At 63.1% G+C, this 22,000-nt stretch overlaps 2 protein-coding genes across 2 annotated transcripts; one reads left to right on the top strand and one right to left on the bottom strand.

The window, feature by feature from the left end:
* Nucleotides 1–1,328: 1,328 nt before the first annotated feature.
* On the bottom strand, nt 1,329–2,107 carry LOC139183507 (high mobility group nucleosome-binding domain-containing protein 5-like). The gene is made up of 3 exons (XM_070790756.1): nt 2,099–2,107; nt 1,624–1,961; nt 1,329–1,563 (listed from the first exon to the last, which is right to left on the bottom strand). The coding sequence occupies exons 1-3, from the start codon at nt 2,105–2,107 to the stop codon at nt 1,329–1,331; spliced, it is 582 nt and encodes a 193-aa protein (XP_070646857.1).
* On the top strand, nt 2,107–3,061 carry LOC139183506 (uncharacterized; the record flags this gene model as incomplete). Its single annotated transcript, XM_070790755.1, has 2 exons — nt 2,107–2,336; nt 2,692–3,061. Coding segments are annotated over 2 exons (600 nt in total), but the record flags the coding sequence as incomplete, so codon positions are not given.
* Between the last annotated feature and the right edge of the window lie 18,939 nt (nt 3,062–22,000).

The raw sequence follows: 22,000 nt of genomic DNA, 5'->3' as shown, positions 1-22,000 counted from the left end.
CACGGGGGCAGGCTGGGAGGGCTGGATGGGAGACCAGGCACACAGTGGGGTGGGAAGGTGACCAGCCAGGCCTGCTTCCCAGGGCCACCTGGTTGTCCGGGGACAGAATTTTCCATGAAATTCACGCCAGCTTATGTGACGAAAGCCCACCCCCTCCAAGACAGGTGTGAGTTGAGGGGAGGGCAGGGACTGGGGGCGCCAGAGCTAACTTCATCCTCTTTGTCTGCCCACCCTCAGCCAGCATCACCGTCCCCGAACTGAATCACTGTGACGGCCTCCTCCCCTGACCTCCTCACTGTCCTCTTCTCCGTCCTCCTCCTCTCCATCCCCCTCTCCGTCCTCCTCTCCATTCTCCTCTCCGCCTTCCTGATTGTCCTCCTCACCCTCCTCCTCCCCATCCTCCTCCATGTCCTCCTCATCCTCCTCCTCTCCATCCTCCTCCCTGTCCTCCTCATCCTCCTCTTCTCCATCCTCCTCCCCATCCTCCTCCCTGTCCTTATCACCCTCCTCCTCCCCAGCCTCCTCCCCATCCTCCTCCCTGTCCTCCTCCCCATCCTCCTCACCCTCCTCCTCCCCATCCTCCTCCCCGTCCTCCTCACAATCCTCCTCTCCATCCTCCTCCCTGTCCTCATCACCCTCCTCCTCACCCTCCTCCTCTCCATCCCCCTCTCCGTCCTCCTCTCCGCCTTCCTGACTGTCCTCCTCACCCTCCTCCTCCCCATCCTCCTCCCCGTCCTCCTCCCCATCCTCCTCACCCTCCTCCTCTCCGTCCTCCTCCCTGTCCTCCTCACCGTCCTCCTCCCTTCCTCCTCACCCTCCTCCTCCCCATCCTCCTCCCCGTCCTCCTCACCATCCTCCTCTCCATCCTCCTCCCCGTCCTCCTCTCCGTGCTCCTCACCCTCCTCCTCCTCGTCCTCCTCCCCCTCCTCCTTGCCATCCTCCTCACCATCCTCCTCTTCATCCTTCTCCTCACCGTCCTCCTCGCCATCCTCCTCCCTGTCCTCCTCTCCATACTCCTCCTCTCCATCCTCCTCACCATCCTCCTCTCCATCCTCCTCTCCATCCTCCTCCTCACCGTCCTCCTCTCCATCCTCCTATCCATCCTCCTCCTTGCCATCCTCCTCACTGTTCTCCTCTCCATCCTCCTCGCCGTCCTCCTTACCGTCCTCCTCTCCGTCCTCCTCACCGTCCTCCTTGCCGTCCTCCTATCCATCCTCCTCCTTGCCATCCTCCTCACTGTTCTCCTCTCCGTCCTCCTCACCGTCCTCCTCCCTGTCCTCCTCTCCATCCACCTCGCCATCCTCCTCACCGTCCTCCTTTCCATCCTCCTATCCATCCTCCTCCTCTCCGTCCTCTTCACCGTCCTCCGCCCTGTCCTCCTCTCCATCCTGCTCCCCGTCCTCCTCTCCATCCTCCTCCTTACCGTCCTCCTCTCTGTCCTCCTCTCCATCCTCCTCATCTCCGTCCTCCTCACTGTCCTCCTCTCCATCCTCCTCCTCTCCATCCTCCTCACCGTCCTCCACCCCATCCTCCTCTCCATCCTCCTCCTCACCGTCCTCCTCTCTGTCCTCCTCTCCATCCTCCTCTCCATCCTCCTCCTCTCCATCCTCCTCACCGTCCTACCCCCCGTCCTCCTCTCCATCCTCCTCCCTGTCCTCCTCTCCATCCTCCTCATCTCCGTCCTCCTCTCTGTCCTCCTCACTGTCCTCCTCTCCATCTTCCTCCTCACCATCCTCCTCTCCATCCTCCTCATCTCCGTCCTCCTCTCTGTCCTCCTCACCGTCCTCCTTTCTGTCCTCCTCACCGTCCTCCTCTCCATCCTCCTCTCCATCCTCCTCCTCACCGTCCTCCTCTCCATCCTCCTCATCTCCATCCTCCTCACTGTCTTCCTCACTGTCCTCCTCTCTGTCCTCCTCTCCATCCTCCTCTCCATCTTCCTCCTCTCCATCCTCCTCACCGTCCTATGCCCCGTCCTCCTCTCCATCCTCCTCCCCGTCCTCCTCTCCATCCTCCTCATCATCGTCCTCCTCTCCATCCTCCTCATCTCCGTCCTCCTCTCTGTCCTCCTCACCGTCCTCCTCTCCATCCTCCTCCTCACCATCCTCATCGTCCTCCTCCTCATCCTCCTCGCCGTCCTTCTCCTCTTCCTCTTCTCCATCCTCCTCCTCTCCATCCTCCTCTCCATCCTCCTCTCTGTCCCCCTCACCGTCCTCCTCTCTGTCCCCCTCCCCGTCCTCCTCCTCATCTTCCTCTCCATCCTCCTCCTCACCATCCTCCTCCTCCTCTCTGTCCTCCTCTCCGTCCTCCTCACCATCCTCCTCTCCGTCCTCCTCTCTGTCCCCCTCGCCGTCCCTCTCACTGTCCTCCTCTCCATCCTCCTCACCGTCCTCCTCCTCTCCGTCCTCCTCTCTATATTCCTCCTCTCTGTCCTCCTCCCCGTCCTCCTCTCCATCCACCTCCTCTCCGTCCTCCTCTCTGTCCCCTCGCCATCCTCCTCACCGTCCTCCTCTCCATCCTCCTCCTCGCCGTCCTCCTCTCTATCTTCCTCCCCTCCGTCCTCCTCTCTGTTCCCCTTGCCATCCTCCTTTCCGTCCTCCTCACCGTCCTCCTCTCCATCCTCCTCCTCCCCGTCCTCCTCTCTGTCCCCTCACCGTCCTCCTCGCCGTCCTCCTCACCATCCTCCTCTCTATCTTCCTCCTCTCTGTCCCCCTCGCTGTCCTCCTCGCCGCCCTCCTCACAGTCCTCCTCTCCGTCCTCCTTTCCATCCTCCTCTCTGTCCCCCTCTCCGTCCTCCTCGCCGTCCCCCTCACTGTCCTCCTCTCCGTCCTCCTCTCCATCCTCCTCTCTGTTCCCCTTGCCATCCTCCTCGCCGTCCCCCTCATTGTCCTCCTCTCCGTCCTCCTCTCTATCCTCCTCCTCTCCATCCTCCTCTCCGTCCTCCTCGCTGTCCCCCTCACTGTCCTCCTCTCCATCCTCCTCGCCGCCCTCCTCACCGTCCTCCTCACCTGTCCACTTCGTCATCTGTTCCCTCTATAAGCCCACCCCACATCCAGCTGTGTAACAGCCTGCATGAGTTTTCCAGATGGGAGCTCAAGGCTGTCCTGTCCCCACACTCCCTGGATGAGGCTCAGGCCCTGTGAAGTACTTGAGCACTGACTATACACCCCACCCCATCCCACCACCACCTGGCACCTGGCCTGTGATTCTTCAGGCTGGCTCACCTCTGCTATTTTCTCTCTCTGAGCTGCTTTCTTTCATCTAGCAAAATTCAGCTCTTAAGACCCAGATTTTGTGTAATTTCCTTTATAATAAATGGATGGGGTTGGGTGGGTGGGTGGGTGGATGGTGTGTGGATGGGTGGATGGATGGATGGATGGGTGGTGGGTGGATGGATGGGTGGATGGGTGGGTGGTGGGTGGGTGGATGTGTGGGTGGATGGTGTGTGGATGGGTGGATGGATGGATGGATGGGTGGGTGGGTGGATGGGTGGATGGACGGGTGGATGGATGGGTTGATGGGCGGACGGGTGGATGGATGGGTTGATGGGCGGACGGGTGGGTGGGTGGATGGTGTGTGGATGGGTGGATGGGTGGATGGGTGGGTGGTGGGTGGGTGGATGTGTGGGTGGATGGACAGCCCTGGGGAGCTCTCACTTCTTCTCAGGTCAACTCCTCCAGAGTGAGCAGTCTCAGTCCTTCTCTTCTTGCTTGGCAGCTCGGCGTCCAGTCTTGCTCTGCCCACTCCTGCGGCTGCCCCAGGACACCCCTGTCCTTGGAGGCCAAACTACAGCTCTGAGGCCTGAGCAAAGTGTCCTGGCAGCAGCTGGCTGTGGGTGCCCGTGTCCCGCCAGAGCCAGAGCCATGCTGAGGTGGCCGCCCTCCCACCCCTGGTGACGCCCGGCCAGAGGCTGCCCCTCATGGCAGAGGGCTCTGTCTCCAAACCACTGCCCCTCAGACACTGTGCAGACCTGCCCACTGGCCAGGCTGGGGTCAGTCAATACTGCCCCAGCCCCAGGCCCACGCAGAACAGGGCCGTTTTCCTCCCTGTCTCCCCTCTACTGAGAGGAAGACGGCGGGTAGGAAAGCCTGGAGTGGCCTGGGTCCCCCAGCACAGCCCCCGTCTTCCCCCTACCTGAGGCTGGAAACACCACAGCGCCCAGCTGGCCGCCCGCTCTGGCCCCAGCTGTCCAAGAACACGATTCCTTCTTGTTCGGACGGTGAGAAGTAGGAGGAGAGGGTGCGGGCCTGGGCGATGGGGTGGGGTGCACATGGGACCCCAGATTCACCATGCCTTCCCTGGGGCTACACAGCCTGTCCCCCCAGGAGCACGGGGCCACCAGCCGGCCACCCCAGCCACCTGGGGCTCACACCATCGGGGTGGCTGGGGGCTGCGGCCTCACTATACGGGGTTATGCCCAGTAAGGTCTGGGTCTGCCCCCAGCCCTGGGGCTGCTTCCCCACTGGGCACCGAGGCCTCGCACTTCTGCTCGTGGTTGAGAATTCTGTCTGACCTGGAGGCTGCAATCTCACCTCCATCCCAAGGGTGTATGGCGGGAACAGCGGGGCCTCAAGCGCAGAGCGGCCCCTCCAGGCAGACAGAGGGATTGCCGCACCCCAGGCCTTCCGCCAAGGTCAACCCTACATTTTAGATCAAGTTGTTTTCCCAAACAACCACATCCGGCCCCAGGAGATTCATCCCGTGTTCCCTTGCGGCCTTAGGGGCTTCCCTGATGGCTCAGACAGTAAAGAATCTGCCTGCAATGCCGGAGACCTGAGCTCCATCCCTGGGTGGGGAAGATCCCCTGCAGAAGGGAGAAACTACCCACTCCAGTGTTCTGGCCTGGAGAACTCCATGGGCAGAGGAGCCTGGCAGGTTGCAGGCCGTGGGGTCGGAAAGAGTCAGACACGACTGAGCGACTAGCCTTAGTGGGTGCAGGCTGGGGGTTGCAGGGAGCAGCCGGGCAGCCACCAAAGGGTCTGCAGTCCCCGCTGACTCGTCTTCTGGAAACGCCGCGTCTGCAGTCAGGACCGCAGAGGCGCCTCAGCCCCGCTCCCCGGCCTGATGGGCCGTGACTTTCTGGTTCGTAACACAGAGGCGCGCTTCTCATCAAGAGGCTCATGGTCTCCAGATGACTCCAGGCTTCACAGAGCAAGCCCAAGGCCTTCAGTTCTTTAACCCCACACGAGTATTCCCGCAACCTGTGATGTCGTAAAGCACAGCCGGGGGTGAGGCAGGGTGGACGGTGGGATGGAGGCTGGAGAGTGAGGGGACACGTGTGTACCTATGGCTGGTTCCTGCTGATGTGTGGCAGAGACCATCACGATACTATAAAGCAATTATCTTCCAATTAAAAAAAAAAAAGAATAGCCCCGGGACTGGGGTGGCTCTGGGTGCTAACCCCCAGGTGGACCCCGCGTGGCTGTCTGGGGGAGGGGACGCAGCCCCGCGGCTCCCGGCTCTACTGTGGTGCCTGCGTGACTGGGGACGAGGGACCGGGCCTCCAGGAGACTCAGGCTCCCTGTCACTCTGAGTGACCGTAATACCCAGAGTTGGGGCTGCCGTCCCCTGAGCCTGCTCTGCGCCTGGCGCCAGACTGGACACCACAGGGGAGTCGAGTCGCCTCGCTCACCGGCTCAAGGCCGGGCGCGGGGGCGCTGTGCCCATCTTTCAGGGGCAGCTCCACGGCACCAGGTGGGCTGCTGGCCCTCGGCAGTGCTGGGGAGCTGAGAAGTGGCCCGGGGGGGCCTGGACACCAAGCACGCAAGCCTCCCTCTGGGACACGAGCCTGCAGAGGCTGCGACACCCGACATGTGTACACGCCCATCTTCCCCAGAGCAAACCAGAAAGCGCCTCATGAACTGCTGGGGTGCATGGCTCCCCCTGGTTGTGTCTCAGGGAACACAGGCCCGATTGGTAACCAGTTCGAACCCGGGCAGAGCCCAGCCCCAGGCTCCCAGTGGGCGCCACCCCCCAGCGGATGTGGACGGGCAGGGACCCCGCAGGCTTCAAAAAGTTGCTCTTGGAGGCATTTCTGCTTTTCCATTTATAAAGCAGAGCGAGGCTATAAATCAGAAAAGTATTTATAAGGACTCAGAGCGGCAATAACAGGTTGGAGTGGCCAGTGCGTCTCTGTGACTATTCCATCTTCCACGCTAACTTAAACACGAGAGAAAAAGGCTTTCCAGCCCAGGGCCCGCCACACGGCCGCGGAGATGGAGTGCGTTTGTAATAATTCATAGACTTCTCACTTTCATTTTTCTGCTGCCCCGGAATCACATTCCACTATTAAAATGCACTCTGACCGCTGGCCGAGAGGGCCCTCCTCGTGTTCAGACGCGTACAGGGAGGCCTGGGGGACAGGAGGAGGCGGGAGCGGGCAGGGCTGGGCCCCGCCACCACAGCCACAAGCCCCCCGGCTGGGGCTGGCGGAAGTCCTCCTGGGGCCGCCCTGAGGACCCAGCACTGGACCCCGACAGGACCTCCCCATGCAAAAAGAGGCCCACCTGCGCCAGATGGCGGAAAGGGTGCCCGGTGGGGGGAGCAAGCGTGACAGGCTTGAGTCTGGAGGGGAAATGACTCGGGGACAAGGGAGGGGACGGCCCGGCATTTGCTGGGGAGGAGGTGGAGGCCGCTCCGGGCCACAGGGCGGAAGCGACCCCCTCCAGGGCCCGTGCACCTCCCCAGTGGCCTGCGGCTCGGCAGTGACCCCGGAGCTGACCACCCCTGCTCTGGGCCCCGCCAGTCCTGGGTGACCTTTGTCTGCTCCCCCAGGGCTGGGGACATCTCAGAACCCCAGAGGCTGCCCAGGAAACGTCTGCTGAAGGAGGAAGGAAGGGTGGGTGGAGCCCACATGGAACAGGCCGCTCGAGAACCCCAATTTAAACTCCCGTGGTGGCCTGCCCTGTCCATACCACCAGCTTCCCCCATCCCTCAGGAGGGTCCAGGCCGAGGTGAGGTGGGGGTCATGACCCCAGGAGGGTCCAGGATGAAGTGGGGGAGTTGGGTCCCCAGGAGGGTCCAGGCCAAGCTGGGCGTCATGATCCCAGGAGGGTCCAGGCCGAGGTGGGGGTCATGACCCCAGGAGGATCCAGGCCGAGGTGGGGGTCGTGACCCCAGGAGGATCCAGGCTGAGGTGGGGGTCGTGACCCCAGGAGGGTCCAGGCCAAGGTGGGGGTTTGTGTCCCCAGGAGGGTCCAGGCCGAGGTGGGGGTTTGTGTCCCCAGGAGGGTCCAGGCCGAAGTGGGGGTTGTGTCCCCAGGAAGGTCCCGGCCGAGGGCAGGCAGCCCCCGGTTCGGGGCCTGAGACTCACGGAGGTGAGGAGGTGCGCGTCGAGCCGTCATCCTCGGGAACCCTTGCTGTCTCGTCTGTGGGTGGGGGAGACCCAGCCCCGAGAGCGGGGCAGGAGGCGGGGGGCCTGGCCTAGCGTTCAGCCCCCGCGGCCGCTCCTGCCCCGGGGCCGGGACCGTGGGGTGCCCGGGGGAACCTCCCGCAGGAGTCACGGGGCGCGCGCGCTGCGGGACCGAGGGTCCCCTCGGAATATTGATGCCGCGCTCCAGCCGGGGCGGCTCTGCTCGGAAATACAATGTTTGCTGGGTCTTTTTCATAAAGGTCTTTATGGGGTCTGGAAATTTAAACGCCGTGGAGCCTGAGTTGAATTGGAAAGCAAAAGTCTCTAAGCTTGTATATCTTAAAGGAAAAAAAATTCAATTAAGCGGGATTTTAGCTGTTTCAATAAAATTGGACTCTCCCTTTTCAAGATAAGAGCTCTCGGGCGCAGAGCACCCTCCGTGAGCCACTGGTCTCCACTTCCCCAGCGCGTAATCCTTGCTCAGGACACAATGCCACAACAGGAAATCAATGTGTAGTCGAATCAATTTGAAAATATAAAATAAACTAATATATGAGTGGAAAATTGACTTCCTATGGATTAAAAGCAGCGCAAATAGCAGAAAAATCTGGCTTTTTAGCAGGAGGCAGTGGTTGAGGGGCAGGGGGCTCGGGAGGGGGCCCCCAGGAGGTTCTGCGGGGAGAGGGGGCACCCGCAGCCCCAGAGACGCGGGAGCACAGTCAGCGCGGCTGTCACCACCGTGGTCAGGAGAGTCTGACCTCAGGAGGCTGCCCCAAGCTGGGGTGGGGCACAGGCCCCGGAAAGCCCCCACCCCCCAGGCCCACAGCATCCCGGGCTCCCTGCCGCCCCTGCAGACCACCATCTGTTAACCCACCCACCACCGCCTTGGTGCCCACCCGGCCCCGAGCCATCTGCCGGCCGTCCATGGCTGCTTCCCTGCACTGGCCGGCCTCTGGCCAGCCCCCACCCACCCCTCCTCTGTCCCCACTCACCCGCTTGTCCACCAGCCATGCACTGACTCACTCATCAAACCAACCACCCATCACCCACAGTCACCACCCACCTCAGCCACCCACCCACCGATTCACAAACCCATCCACCTGCCCACCGTCCCCCAGATATCCACGCACCCTCTCATGCCCACCCAGCCACCCACATACCACCCACCCAAAAATCCCACCTGCTGGCCAGCCATCCACTCACCCCTCAGTCGTCCACGGACCCAACCACCAGCCCGTCGGGCCACCCACCCAGACACACACCCAAATGTCCATTCAAAGAGCCACCCTCCAGCCGCCTACCTGCCCAGCAACCCCTCCGGCCAGGAAACCGCCCCCCCCGCCCCCGGCCAGTTGGCTGGCATCACCTCACGTCCCTCTCCCTTCGATCATCCGTCCGCAGATTCCGCGGTGCTGGGCAGCTGAATAGCAGCAAGCCTGCATCCTCAGGGCAGGCTCTGCAGCCGTCGTGGGGACGGTCCCCCCTCGAGCATTCCCTCCCCTCCATCCACGTGGCGGACCCTTGGTGAAGTTGTGAGGATCAGAGGGGGAGAGAGAATTAGCAATGATCAAAGCGACCCTTGAGAGCACTGGCCAGGCGCTTCTAAGCACCTCCCGGGGCGCGGGGTGTCTGAGGCAGCAGAGCAGTGGGGCCAAAGACAGCCGGGCCCCAGCAAGGGCTGACGGGCCGCCTGCCTTGGCCCAGCCCAGGCGGGCCTTGGGGCACAGCAGACCCCACCCAGCACACCTGCGGCAGAAGCTCCAGGAGACCGACAGGATACAAGGAGCAAGCAGAAGGACAAACAGGCTCACTCACCCACCGGCAGCCCCGTGGGAGGCTGGCCCCCGAGACAACGCCTCTTCACCCTCACCAGTCCCTGGGCAGGGCCTGGGCCCACCGCACGGGAGGTGGCAGTGGTCCCCCACTTCCTTCCTTCTTCCCTCCCCCAGTCAGCCTCTGTTCAGGCGGCCTGGCCAGAGCAGGACGCCCCTCTACGGCCTCCCCAGACCACCTCGCAGCCCCTGGCCTGGCATCCTGTCCAGCCCTGGCACCCGACCCCCAGATCCGACGAGGAGGCTGGGGGCGGACAGGCTGGATGCCCAGTCAGCTGGGCAGGCTTGTTAGCAAGCTCACCATCAGGCACAATGGGGAAAACGTTCCATTTGTAAACACTTGGTCAATATGAGTTAACACCATCAGGATGGATTCTGGACTAAATTGGACAATCACATTGGCTGCACCAAAGGCCCAGCAACAATAGGTAAATTAGGTCGTCATTAAATTATCATGAAGAAAAAAAATGCATAATCGGCAGCCGGGCTGGTAGAAAGATTATGGTTATTTACAAAAAACGTACTGTTTGCAAATTTGTGCAAAAATTATTTGTTCCTGGTGGAGTTTTATGGACCTATCTACACATTATCTCCGCCTGAGAGTCCCAGCCCTGCATATTAACGAATGTCCATGCTTTAATTGGAAACAGAATGGGCCAAATTGTAAATCGCTTTTCTGTCATCTGTCTCGTCTCCTGCGGGTCCCGGGAGTGGAGGAATGAGCGGGCATTCTGCCGCTGGCCGGGTGGCTGGCCCTGCGGCCCCAGGCAGCCTTCACCCCCTGGGTGACCCTTGTCACCTCGCAGGCTGACACTGGGAGAATGGCCCTGTTTGCACCCACAAACTTGTGTGAACAGGCTCTGAGGACCCACAAAACTGAGGGAGACTTGGAGGGCATGTTTTACGAAGGACTAGGCTTAATGGTCTTTCTCCGATTGGGCTGCTGACCCCGGAGGCCTGAGACGAGGGCGGTCCTCACCCCGGGGCCCCCAGCTCTCCATCTCCCTCTTGCAGCCCTGCCGGGCTGGGTGGGTGGGACCACTCCAGCAGCTCTGGATCCGCTGGTCTGGAGGGTGGGGGTGGCCAGAGGGGCCAAAAAGGATCTTTCCCAGGGGCCCTGAGGGCCTGGAGATGCCCACCCCCGACCCCCTACCTCCTACGCTAGGCCCCACCTCCCCTCAGAGGCCGCCGGCAGCCCCAGTCTCAGCCTCGCCGGCACACCTGGGAGTGACCCCCATCCGGCCCGCTGAGTCAGCCACGAACGCTCTCTTCATTAACTGAGTTTGTCTGTTTTATTGCGACAGTGTTTGCGTGGGTTAAAACACACCGAGTGTGAACAGACTTCATGCAAAAGCTGGGGCGTGGTCAGAGCCGGGAGCCACGGCTGCATCTGGACGTGGCCACTCGCTCGCAGCTGCAGACCGGACCTGGGAGCGGGTGTGGGTGTCAGACTGCCTGTCCGGCCCTACAGCCCTGTGACTACACTCCGGCCTGGCTGGAGGCAGGGACCCCGGGCTGGGTTGGGGCCATCGTGGGGAGGGCTCAGCTGGACACCGGGAACATCTGACCAGAGACCCCCGGGAGCCCTGGCTGGGGAAGCAGTCCCTGCACGTCAGGCTGCCCCATGCACTTCTCTGCCCCTGGCCCGTCACTAGAACCGGGGCTGAACTGTCCTGTCCTCCCCGACACAGCCCAGGGAGCAGCGCCGCACGCTGCGCAGGGTTAGAGGTGTGGACACGGCGTGCGTCCCGCCCACTCGGGGAGCTGGGACTCAGTCTCCCCTGCACGATGCAGCTGGAAGTGGCTCCGACTTCTCAGCCCCCCAACCCCCTCCTGCTGGCACCTGTGGAGGGAGGGGCGGCTCCCGGGGTGCCCCCTGAGGGCAGGGAGCCCGGCACAGGCAGCGGGCGGCCCTCAGCGTGCTGGGCACTGCCGCCTCCCCCTCCTCCCAAGCCTTCACCTCGTGATGCTTGATGTCTCGGCTTCAGGTGACAGAACACCCCAGGGTGTCAGCACCCGTGGGAACCCCTCGCAGGGCCGGGGTCCCCTGCCTGGGCCAGGGCAGGGCCCCCGTGTGCACGCACGGTGGGAGGGGCCCCCATCGGCAGCAACACGAGGTTTCTGTTGCCTGGAAGTTAAAGGCAGGGACACCGGCTGCTCGCTCCAAGCAGGCACCCTCAGGCCCTGCTCCCAGCGCCCCACCCGCAGGCTCCTGTGGGGGTTCAGCTGCTGAGAGGCAGCCTCAGGTTCAGGGTGGGGGGCGTGGGGAGCAGAGCCCTCGGCTCCTGCAGGACCAGCCCCAGCCCTGCTTGCCCTACATTTGCCCCCGCCGGACTCTGGAGGTGGCTTCTGGCCGCCTCAGCCTTCCCGGCCTCCAGCACCAAGGAGCCACTTCTCCAACCCCAGACCCTTCGTGGAAACCCTCACCTCATCCGTTCTTTCCTGAATCCTCCGTGTTCAACCTCGCAGGTGAGCACCCAGGTCCCAGGCTGAGAACTCCCACCGTCCTCTCCCTGCTGCTCCTCCCAAGCCGGCCCAGGCTGCTCTAACGATCTTATTGACGGATCAAGCGTTAGTTTGTTGCCATGTCTCACTGGCCGTATTTTCTGACCAGCGCATAGACCCCCGGCGCATAGACCCCCGGCGTGTAGATCCCCAGCATGTAGATTTCCGGCGCTGTAGACCCCCGGCGCGTAGACCCCCGGCGCGTAGACCCCCGGCATGTGGATTTCCGGCGCATAGACCCCCGCGTGTAGTGTGTGTGCACTGAAAACCCGTCCCGGCTCACCAGCGGACCTTGCACACACCAGGCACTGTTCTAGGAATGCGGGAATCAGGTGAGAGCCGACCAAGGCGCCCCCATCCCGCCAGGCTCCTCATTCACCCGCACCTCCTGGGCAAAGGTGAGCCCCGGAGAGAGGCCAGTTGGGGGAGGAGAGCAAAGGGCAGGGGGCCCTGGGTGCGGGGACAGCGGGGAGGCCCCAAGCGGGTTCTGGGATGCGGTGAGGCAGGCGCGACCAGAGAGGGCAGAGCCCAGACCTCGGGGTCAGAGAGGCCCCAGGCCTGGCCTGCACCGGCTTCTCCCCATGGAGGGCGGGAGGTGGGCTTGGGTAGGCGGGGCAGCGCAGGGAGCCGAGGGCTGGGAAGCGGCTCTTGCAGCCCTGGCCGTGGACAGGAGGCTGGCCCTGGCAGCCCCCGCAGAGCACGCTCTGGAGGACTGGGCAGCACTGGCACTGACCCAGGGGGCAGCCCTGGGGGGCAGAGTGGGTTTCCGGGTGGGTTTTCACCCAGTGGAGATACGGAGGAGCCACAAGACGCAGCTGCCTGGGGCCCGGGAAGGGACAAGAGAAATGGCCTCAGAAGGAAGGTCCGTGTGCGCTCCTGACCACCTGTGGGTGGGTGTCCACGTGTCCTCCTGTGCCCATGCATGAGTGTTTGCATGGGCATCTGAGTGTGGGACTCCATGCATGTTCATGTCAGTATCTCCGTGTGTCCATACATGTACACGTCTGCACTCACGTGTGTGTCCCTGTGGTCTCCCGTGGGATCCCACGTATCTGGGTGACCTATCTGCAATTGCCCATTGCGTGTGCCCATGTGTATCTGCATCCATTTGTGTGCCCGTGGGTCTGGGAGGCAGCAGGGGGTGGAGGCTGGGGTCAGGGTCCCAGGACGACCCAGGCTGAGCCGGCCTGAGCCAGGCAGAGCCCTGAGCGTCCCCCACCCCCGGGTGGGACCTTGTCAGGTCAGGGTAGGGCCACTGGAGCCGCCCTCAGAGCGCAGACTGGAGCGAATGGGCTGCAGTCAAGGGTGACCCCGGGCCCTCCCGCCGCCATGGCCATTGGGCTGCGGGTGCCCCAGGGCCGGGGCTCTGGGCTGATCAGGGCTGGGGGCTGAGCTGCCCGTGGACGAGGACGGAAGTGAGCCTGGCCCAGCACCTCTGCTGATGCGAAGCAGTGTCGATTCTGCGTGACTGACTCATTGATCGCCTCGCCGGGGTTAATTAATTAATTAGGGGCGGCCGCGGAGGACCATGGGCTGGGTGGGATGGATCCCAGCACCGGGAGCTTTATCAGTACATAAAACGAGTGTTTAAAACCCACATGGCCACGAGTACGCTGTTGAGGCTTTTCATTAAACAAACCTATAAAATTACTTGCCTCATTATGTATTTTTGCGACTTCCTCTGCCTTCCAAGCTCCCACCCCACCTGCCTCCTGCAACCCGCTCTAAGTGCCTATTTGAAATCAATTTCTCTAATAATGGACTTAATGAGCTCATCAATTAGGGCTGCCATAACCGAATGTAGCCGTGCTCCGCGGTTATCAGTTAAACTCTGGAACTAATTTCCATGCTTCATCTATCACGAGGGCGCCCACGACATTTGGCTGCTGCTCCGGGACGATAGGGAGACCCCGGGCCCTTCCTACCCTGCCTCGAGGGGCGGTGCCGGAGAGGACAATGAGGACGGAGTGCCCGCCTGGCCGGAGCGGCTGGGGCTCGAGGCGCGGCCGGCCGGGTAATTAGCGGTAATGGATGACACGCTCGGCCCAGATAAGACGGTCGTTCCACATGGAAAATCCCATTATGCCTTCTTGCCTCTTCTTGCGCCCCCCGCAGAGCTACCCGGAGTCCCCCTTTTAATAACACCTCATGTCTCCCCAGATCCCAGCTGCCCACAGGCCTGGCCCCTCAGAAAGCCCAGTCTGCTCATCTGGGGAAGGGCCCAGCCCTGCGAGAGCACCCAGGGGCCCAGAGGAGCCTGGAAGAAGGCAGGGAACCCAGAGAGAAGGTTCCAGAAGTTGGACCTTCTAGAAGAGAGCACTGAGGGACAGAGCTATAGCTGGCTGCAGCAAGGTGAGGCAGGTGGGCCCAGGGTCAGGACCTGGGAGGGGCACCGTGGAGGTGGCAAGCCAGCCGACACAGTGGACGGAGGGACAGGGCAGAGAGAGGGGCAGCTGGCCAGGGAGGCCGCCTGTGAGTGGGCAGGTGCATGAACGGGCGGGAAGTCGGGGTCGCCCAGAGCTTGGACAGAGCTTGGTGTCTGGTTCAGTTCAGTCGCTCAGTCGTGTCTGACTCATTGCAACCCCATGGATTGCAGCGCACCAGGCCTCCCTGTCCATCACCAACTCCCGGAGTTTACTCAGACTCACGTCCATCACGTCGGTGATGCCATCCAGCCATCTCGTCTTCTGTCGTCCAGTAGAGCCGGACGGACAGAGGGGCAGACGGACATGGATGGGTGGGTGGAAGGCAGTCTGCCGCAGCTGGAAGTTTTCATACAAAAAGCTGCAGAGGGCTGGCCATGCTGTTCGCTGCATGTCCCACCGACCCCACGCCACCCCCACACAGAGACGAGGGAGGCCAGGGCCCCAGATTCAGGACAGCCTGAGTGTCTCCCCGGCCAGACCCTCTGTGGCGGGGCGGGAGGAAACCGAGGGCAGAGGCAGCTCTCTCGCCCCTCGCCCTGTCCGCAGCCACAGCCCTGCGGTCATCTCCACCAGGGCTCCGGGGGCCGCACCGTGGGCCTGTCCCCCTTGCAGGCTGGGCCGCCCTCACTGTCTGCACTCCCAGCTCTGCACCCCCAGCCCCACCTCAAGCCAACCCAGCCCTCCTGCTGTAAGCCCAAGAAGCCCCCAGGCCTGGGCGGGCAGCAGCTGCAGGCATTCCAGGGTGCCCCCACTCCGCCTTACGACAGACCACACGCACACAAACACACAAGAGGGAAGCAGGGAAGCCTAAGGGGGGCAGGGGGCTGAGGGGCAAGGATGCAAGGAGCTGGGGGCCAGACGGGGGTGGGGGACGAGGTGGGGAGCGGTGGGGGGCTGGGGTGAGGGTTCTGGGGAGCTCCTCCCTCCCCCCACGCCCTCCCACCTCCAGGCCCCACCTCCTGCCGTCGCCCCTCCCCTCAGCCCCTGCCACACCCCCTCCCGCACCTAGGTCCACTTGGGCAGGACGGAGTTTGGGGCACCCAGAGCCCGAGGCAGGTGGGTGGGGCTGGCCCCTCCTGGCAGCTAGTGGCGCGCGTGTCACCGCTTAGCCTGCTGCTCCCGGCGATTTGTCATAATCAGCCCGGCTTTACTCATTAGCGAAAAGCCATTAGCCGACTTTATCTGCAGCTGAGAGGAATCACTGCCTCCCGCACCGCCCGGCCCAGCCACCTCCTCCAGGCTGACCTCGGGGCTGCCCCACCCCTCCTCCCCCTCCCACCTGTGTGACGTTGGGCAAAGGTGGGTGGTTGTAAGTCCTTGTCCCTTAGGGCCTCCAGAGCTGGCAGCTCACTTCTCAGTTGCTCACAAACAACTGGATTAAGGCCAGATAAGACCGTTGCACACCGTCAATGGTCTCAGCAGAGGATGGGGCAGAAGTCTCTGGGTGGGTGAGGTTCCAGCCCTGGACCTGGGCTCCTGTCGTTCTGGGCTGCAGGTCCTACAGGGGCTGCATGGTCTCTCAGCCGCCAGTCAGCACCTAGTAACTGGATTAGTGGTGACTCACCTAATGACCCCTTGGCCACACGTGGAACAAAAACCAGGTGTGGGGATGTTGTTCTCGGTGTCCACTGTGAAGACTTCAGACTGCCCACAGACCTGGGCAGGGCTGTATTTTGTCCCAAGTGTTCTCCCCAGGGACCAGAAGCCCTGCATTTTATGTATGGGAGAATCAGGTAGGGAAGGCAGAGCTGGGCTTTCTGCATCCAGAGAGTGTGAGTCAAATCACCTGCCCCACGCCCATCAGCTCAGTGCTGGGGAGCACACCAGAGGCCCCCGAGAGCCTCAGTCCCGCAGTGCTGGGAAGGACTTCAGATCCAGGAAAATAACTCTGCAGTCCCCCAGGTGGGAGATGAAGGAGACAGAGGAGGGGACACACAGAGGAGAAGAATTCACAGAGGGGGAGTGTCTGCAGAGGAGGGGCATCTCCAGAGGAGGGGCATCTCCAGAGGGGGCATATCTGCAGAGGGGGAGTATCTGCAGAGGGGAGTGTCTGCAGAGGAGGGGCATCTTCAGGGGACGGGCATCTGCAGAGGGGGGAGTATCTGCAGAGGGGGAGTATCTTCAGAGGAGGGGCATCTCCAGAGGAGGGGCATCTGCAGAGAGGGAGTATCTGCAGAGGGGAGTATCTTCAGATGAGGTATATCTGCAGAGGGAGAGTATCTGCAGAGGAGGGGCATCTCCAGAGGAGGGGCATCTGCAGATGGGGAGTATCTGCAGAGGAGGGGTATCTGCAGAAAAGTAGATGCAGATACTCTTCCTCTGCAGATATGCCCCCTCTGCAGATATTCGTCCTTGCAGACACTGCCCTTCCACAGTATCTGCAGAGGAGGAGTATCTGCACAGGAGGGGCATCTCTGCAGAGGAGGAGTATCTGCAGAAGAGGAGCATCTACAGAAGGGTAGATGCAGATACTCCCCCTCTGCAGATACTCGTCCTTGCAGACACTGCCCCTCCACAGTACCTGTAGAGGAGGAGTATCTGCACAGGAGGGGCATCTCCAGAAGAGGGTATTGAATTTCTCCTAGAGGCTGAGAGAAGCTGAGTAACCCTGCTGCTGCTGGGTCAGTGACTCTCTCTGACCATCCCCAGACAAGGGACAGGAATGGGGACAATTTGGCTTGAGGGTTGGTATGAGCTCATTGCAGGGGCACAGTTCCTGAATATCTTGTGAGTGCCTTCATACCTACCCTGGGAGACTTTAAGGCAAAGCACAGGGAACCTTTTTTGCCTTGATTTCTCTGACTGTAGAGAGAAGCTGGTGAAAGCACAAAACTCAGGCTATGAGGATTACATACGATAATATAAAATTAGCATAAGCGCCACGCATGGCACAGGGTAAAGCTAAGTAATGTGAGAGCTGCTGACGCTGCTGGTGCTGCCTGTAGTGACTTGATGATGGTGCTGAGGCAGTGATGGCAGTGGTGACGACGACAACAATGATAACGGTGGTGGTGGTGATGGAGGTGGTGATGGTGATGATGCGGTGGTGACTGTGATGGTGGTGGTGGTGGTGATGCGGTGGTGGTGACTGTGATGGTGGTGGTGGTGGTGGTGACGGTTCTCGGTGATGGTGGTGATATTGGTGGTGAGGAGGCATCAGGGTGGGGCTGCCCAGCTCAGTTACTCCCCTGGACAGAAGTGAGAGGCAGGATGGGTGAGTCTGGGGTTGGAGGCGTATGAGCAGGTAATTCCAGCTGCCCACGGCTGCAACTGCAGAGAACCTGCAGCCTGAGAGGCCTCAGGGCAGAGGACGAGGCTCCCTGTGGGGCACCAGGCTGGGAGGGATGACCCAGGGCTCTCTTCTCCCTGCCAGTAATTCAGCCCCTCCCTTGTGATGTGAAGTCAGGGTAACCTCCTGGAGCAGGGAGCTCAGCAAGGGTCCCTGGCCACGTCCAGTGCCTCCGTGTGGGTCCACACACGCCCAGCTCAGGAGCCGGCTTCCTCCCTGGTCCTGGGGAGCCCTGTTCTTTGGGCCCCACCAGCCCCGCCTTCACGCTGACTCCCAGTCTTCGGCTGCAGAGCACCCCCATCAGGACAGGCCAGCTGGCATGTGAGGCCTCTCCCTGCGGAGAAGAGTTCTGGAGAAGGAAGGAGACCCCGGGGCTGGGACCGTGGTGGGCAGAAGGCCGACCTGATATGCTCAGGGGTGCGGGCTGGGCAGTCTCGGGGCAGCCGGCAAGGGTGGGAGATCACCGCCCACTCCTGGCCATGAGGCCCGGGCCATGCCTCTGCGTGTCCCTCTTCACAAGCCCTCTGAGCCAGCCCCCTTCTCAGAGGGATGAGCGGGTGTCCTTCCTGGTGGCTGGCCCAGGCCCTGGCTCTGTGGCCCCACCCCCTGGCTCAGGCTGAGGAGGTGCCAAGTGAGCCCACCTTCCCGGCGGCAGCAGGACCCAACTCCAGCTCTGCTGAGACTGCAGACCAGAGCTCCTGATAACAAGGTGGGCTTGGCCCCTCCCCAGGCCCCAGGCACTCCTTTGAAATGTCTGAGGACAGGAGGTGAGGGTCACCACAACCACAGAGACTCGACCTAAACAGATCCCAGCCCTCAGCCCCTCTCCACCCATCCCTCTTGGACGGGTGCAGGCGTCCCCCCAAAGGCACAGGCTCCTGGGAGAGTGGAGGCTGCAAGGAGGGCTGGGTAGCGCCCAGGCGGCCTTGGCCCTCCTGGCAGTTGGGGGCAAAGGCTGGTGGCCACAGGGTGCCCATCCAGGCGGGGCAGACCGCAGCCGGCAGGGACGGGGTTAAGAGCGGGCCTCCCGGCCTCCCTCCCCTTTCCCTTGAAATGGCTCCCTGGTTCCAGAATGACTCCCTTCCCCTCTTAATCTGTATTTTACGAGTGAGAAGCTTTGCATTATGCAAATCGTTAGATAGGAACAGGTGACATTTCAGCAAAGAACATGAGCGGTGCGGGCCAGCCGGGCGGGCGGCTGATTCAGACATTAGTATTTGTCACCAGGGCAGCGGGGACGGAGGGGGGCCCGCGATCCACACCTTAAGGTGGAGGCAAGGGCTAGCCCACCCCTCAGCCCCGGCACCCGGGCGAGGGAGCCTCGGGCACCAGGCACAGCTCACGCAGGGGCAGGGCCAGCACAGCCCACGGATAGACGGGGAAACCAAGGCACAGGCCGAAGAACGGAGCGAGCCCCAGGGCCTCCAGCAGGAGAGGGGGCAGGAGTCCAGCCAGACAGGCTGTTGGGGGGCCAGGTCTTCATGCCCCCTTCCCGCTGCGCCCAGACGGCCACCGGCGCCCGGACCGGGCATGCCCCGCTGGCTCTCCACGTGCACCTGGGGTGGCCTGGACCCTCACAGCGGCCCTGGTACTCATGGCCGTCACCCAGGGCTGCACTGCCCATCCTACAGACCCCTCCTCCAGCCCCACCTCTGCCCAAGGAGCCCGCAGACCCCCGCTCTCCTCGCCACAGCCCCCCTGCTCCTCCGGAGCCCGGGGCTCCCCCGGCCCCTGCAGCACAAGCAGCCCGTGTGTGCCGCCGCCATCGGTCATCTGGCTGTTGGCGCATCCCCAGCCGTTTCCTGGGAAGTTGTTTGAGAGGAAACAGGCGGAAAGAGAGTGAGGGGCCACCGCACTTCACAGGGGAGCCCCAGGCGTGTCCTTCAATTTTCTGGCTGCCTGCCAACGCTCACCGCCCTGAGCCCCAAGCTTGGATGGGCATCGGACGGGGAACTCCAGTTCTGTGGCTGCAGCCGCTCGCTCCCACGAGGCCCTGAGACCTTCGCTGAGGGCTCAGGAGGGCACGGAGCTTCCAGGCTCAGGGCCTGGCTGCTGTGCGGCTGGCCAGGGCCACTCGGTCGGTCTGGGAGGCTCTGCTGGCCAGGCCCTGGGCAGGAGCAGCCAAACAGCACAGGCCCTGAGGCCTGTGGGTCTCAGGCCAGAGTTGCGCTCAAGGCCAATGTGCCCCTCAGGCCTTGGCTGCAGGTGGAGCATGTGGACTGAACTCAGGTCTCACTCAGGTCTGCAGAGCCCTGGGCCCCATCAGGTGCTCAGAGGAGCAAAGGAGGGGGGCAGTCATTAACGGGCTCCTTCACTGGACAGCCTCACGAGGAGCTGCAACCACCAGCATTCCTGCTGAGAAAGGCCAACCTGGAAGGCCTTGCAACTCCCACAGCCCCCCTGAAACCCAGGAGGAAGGGTGGCTGGGCCCAGGGTCCGGGTGGCAGTTGCCACCCTAGCCGCTGTGCAATCCCAGCTGGGGGTGGACAGTGCCGCCCCCTCCCCAGGGGAGCAGCTCTCTTGGGGAGGCGCTGAGTGGCCAGAGTAGCAGTCACTCCTCACATTCACGGCCCCCTCCATGCCCTGGCTGGAAGGGCAGGGCAGTGGGTGGACCGAGCAGAGAGGGGAGTCTCGCCCTCCAGACCCCCAGACCCCCCTCAGCTTTGGGGGCAATGCCTAACAGTGCGATGGTGTCGGGACACACTTCCCCGGGAGGCTTTTGGGTCCTGAGATGGGGCAGAACCTCGAACATGGGAAGCACCCCACAGGGAATGGAGGGACCAGGACTCAGGGCCCAGAGGCAAGCCCTGAGCTGCCGGCCCTCCCAGGCCCTTTCCCTGCACACTATGGGGGTGTCTCCCCCAACAGAGGCCGGGGAGGGGGGGCTCACTGCAAAGGGAACTCCTGGGTGCACCCTGATCCCTCCGGCTGTTTGTGGGACCTGCCCTAGGTACACAAGCCTGCCCGGTGGCTGGCCAGCGCTCAGTAGGAGAGAGCTGACCCCACGGACACTGCAGGGGTGGGTATGGGGGGAGCCTGCCTCCCATACCCCACAGGGCGGATCCCGCAGTCACTCAGCAAACACCGAGATCCCTGGCAGCGGCTTCTGGGGTGGGGAGGAATGCAGCGGGCCTGCCCAGGTGGGCCGCGCGCCCGGCAGGTACGGCCCAGGCCGGGCGGAGAGGGGGGAGCTGGTCAGGTCGGCCATGAGGACTGAGCGCCGGCAAGGGCGGCAGGGCTCGCCTCTCCTGAACGCTGCCGTCTGGCCCGCGGGTCCAAGGCACGCCGACCCCCTCTCTCACCCGGACCTCAGGTCTTGCAGAGCGGACAGAGCAAACTGCGCAGGAGGACCAGCTTGAGACGTGCGCGCGGCCTGAGATCGGGAGACTGCGTAACGCGGCCACCGGCCGGGGTGGAAATCGGAGACGGGAGGGCACTCCAGCTGGGGGAGGGGCGGGCCGCGCCGAGGCGGGAGGGGACTGGGAGTGGCCGAGCGAAGGGCGGGCCCATCGGAGAGGCCGCGGGGACCCGAGCTGGGAGGCTTCCGATCGGGCGTGGGTCCGCGTGCGCAGCGGAGGGGAGGCGGAGGCTGCCCGACGTCGCGGACAGGTAACGGGGAGGGTCCTTACGGAGACCCCGCAGACTCCGGCCCAGAGGCCTCATCGCCTTGCAGGCGTGGGGGCTGAAGGGGAGCTTCTCTGGGGCCCCCGTGGCCTCGTCTGCGGGAACCCGATGCCGGTCCCTCCAGGCTGTACCCTGAGAGCCCCGTGTTCCACACCTTCGGAGGCCTGTTTCCAGCTGGGAGAGGAGGAAGGGCCCGCCCCGTAGTCCGATGCCTCGTGGACCTGCTCCCATGTCCCTCTGAGCTGTCCTCGGAGCCGGGCAGGTGAGGACAGGCCCCATAAAGCGGCCAGAGGTGGCCCAGGTGGTCCAGGCCCGCTCCCCGGGTCAGCTCTCCCAGGAGGACCCGCACCGCCGCGGCCCAGCCCCAGAGGCCTCGCCCGGCGCCCTCAGCCGCCGCTGCCCGAGGCCCCGCCCCCAGAGGCCTCGCCCCTAGAGGCCCCGCCTCGCGCCCTCAGCAACCCCTGCCCGAGGCCCCGCCCCGCCAAGGCCCCGCCCCTCGCCCTCAGCAGCCTCAGCCCGAGGCCCCGCCCCGCTCCGCGCCCTCCGCACCCCTGCCCAAGGCCCCGCCCCCAGAGGCCCCGCCCCGCGCCCGGAGCAGCCCCTGCGAAGGTCCCTGGGACCCCCGCACCTCCCAGCCCTCTGTCCGTCTAGCGAAGGGCAGGCGTGTGTCCCGGCACCTTCCGTCCAGGAGCGCCCAACACCGCAGTGACATTTAAGTTGAAAGGCGAGGACAGTGCCTGCCTCACCGCGAGTTGGCCTGAATTAGCATGAGAAAAGGGAAGCCTCTTCCTTATCGCAGAGAGTCCTCCCAGCCGTTCGCCTTCCCTGCGCGCGGTCCCATTGTCTACTGTCAATAATCACTTACTTTCAGCCTCGTAAATGTCATTCTCGGGGTGCTCATAAACAGCCCCGCTCCCTTTTTAAATTAGCAAGTAGAGATATTTATGGGTTTCTATTAAGGGTGGCGGGTGGGGGA

This window comes from Bos indicus, chromosome 6 (assembly GCF_029378745.1).
Source record: "Bos indicus isolate NIAB-ARS_2022 breed Sahiwal x Tharparkar chromosome 6, NIAB-ARS_B.indTharparkar_mat_pri_1.0, whole genome shotgun sequence".
NCBI classification, from domain to species: Eukaryota; Metazoa; Chordata; class Mammalia; order Artiodactyla; family Bovidae; genus Bos; species Bos indicus.
The sequence above is the reverse complement of the archived record's forward strand: the minus strand, read 5'-3'. Positions and strand labels throughout refer to the sequence as shown.

What these genes read in the sequence shown, in the direction of transcription:
- LOC139183507 (XM_070790756.1), bottom strand. An exon ending in GATGGAGAGGAGGACGGGGG is followed by an intron (nt 1,564 to 1,623) that starts GTAGGACGGTGA and finishes AGAGGAGGACAG; the next exon opens with AGAGGAGGACGGTGAGGAGG.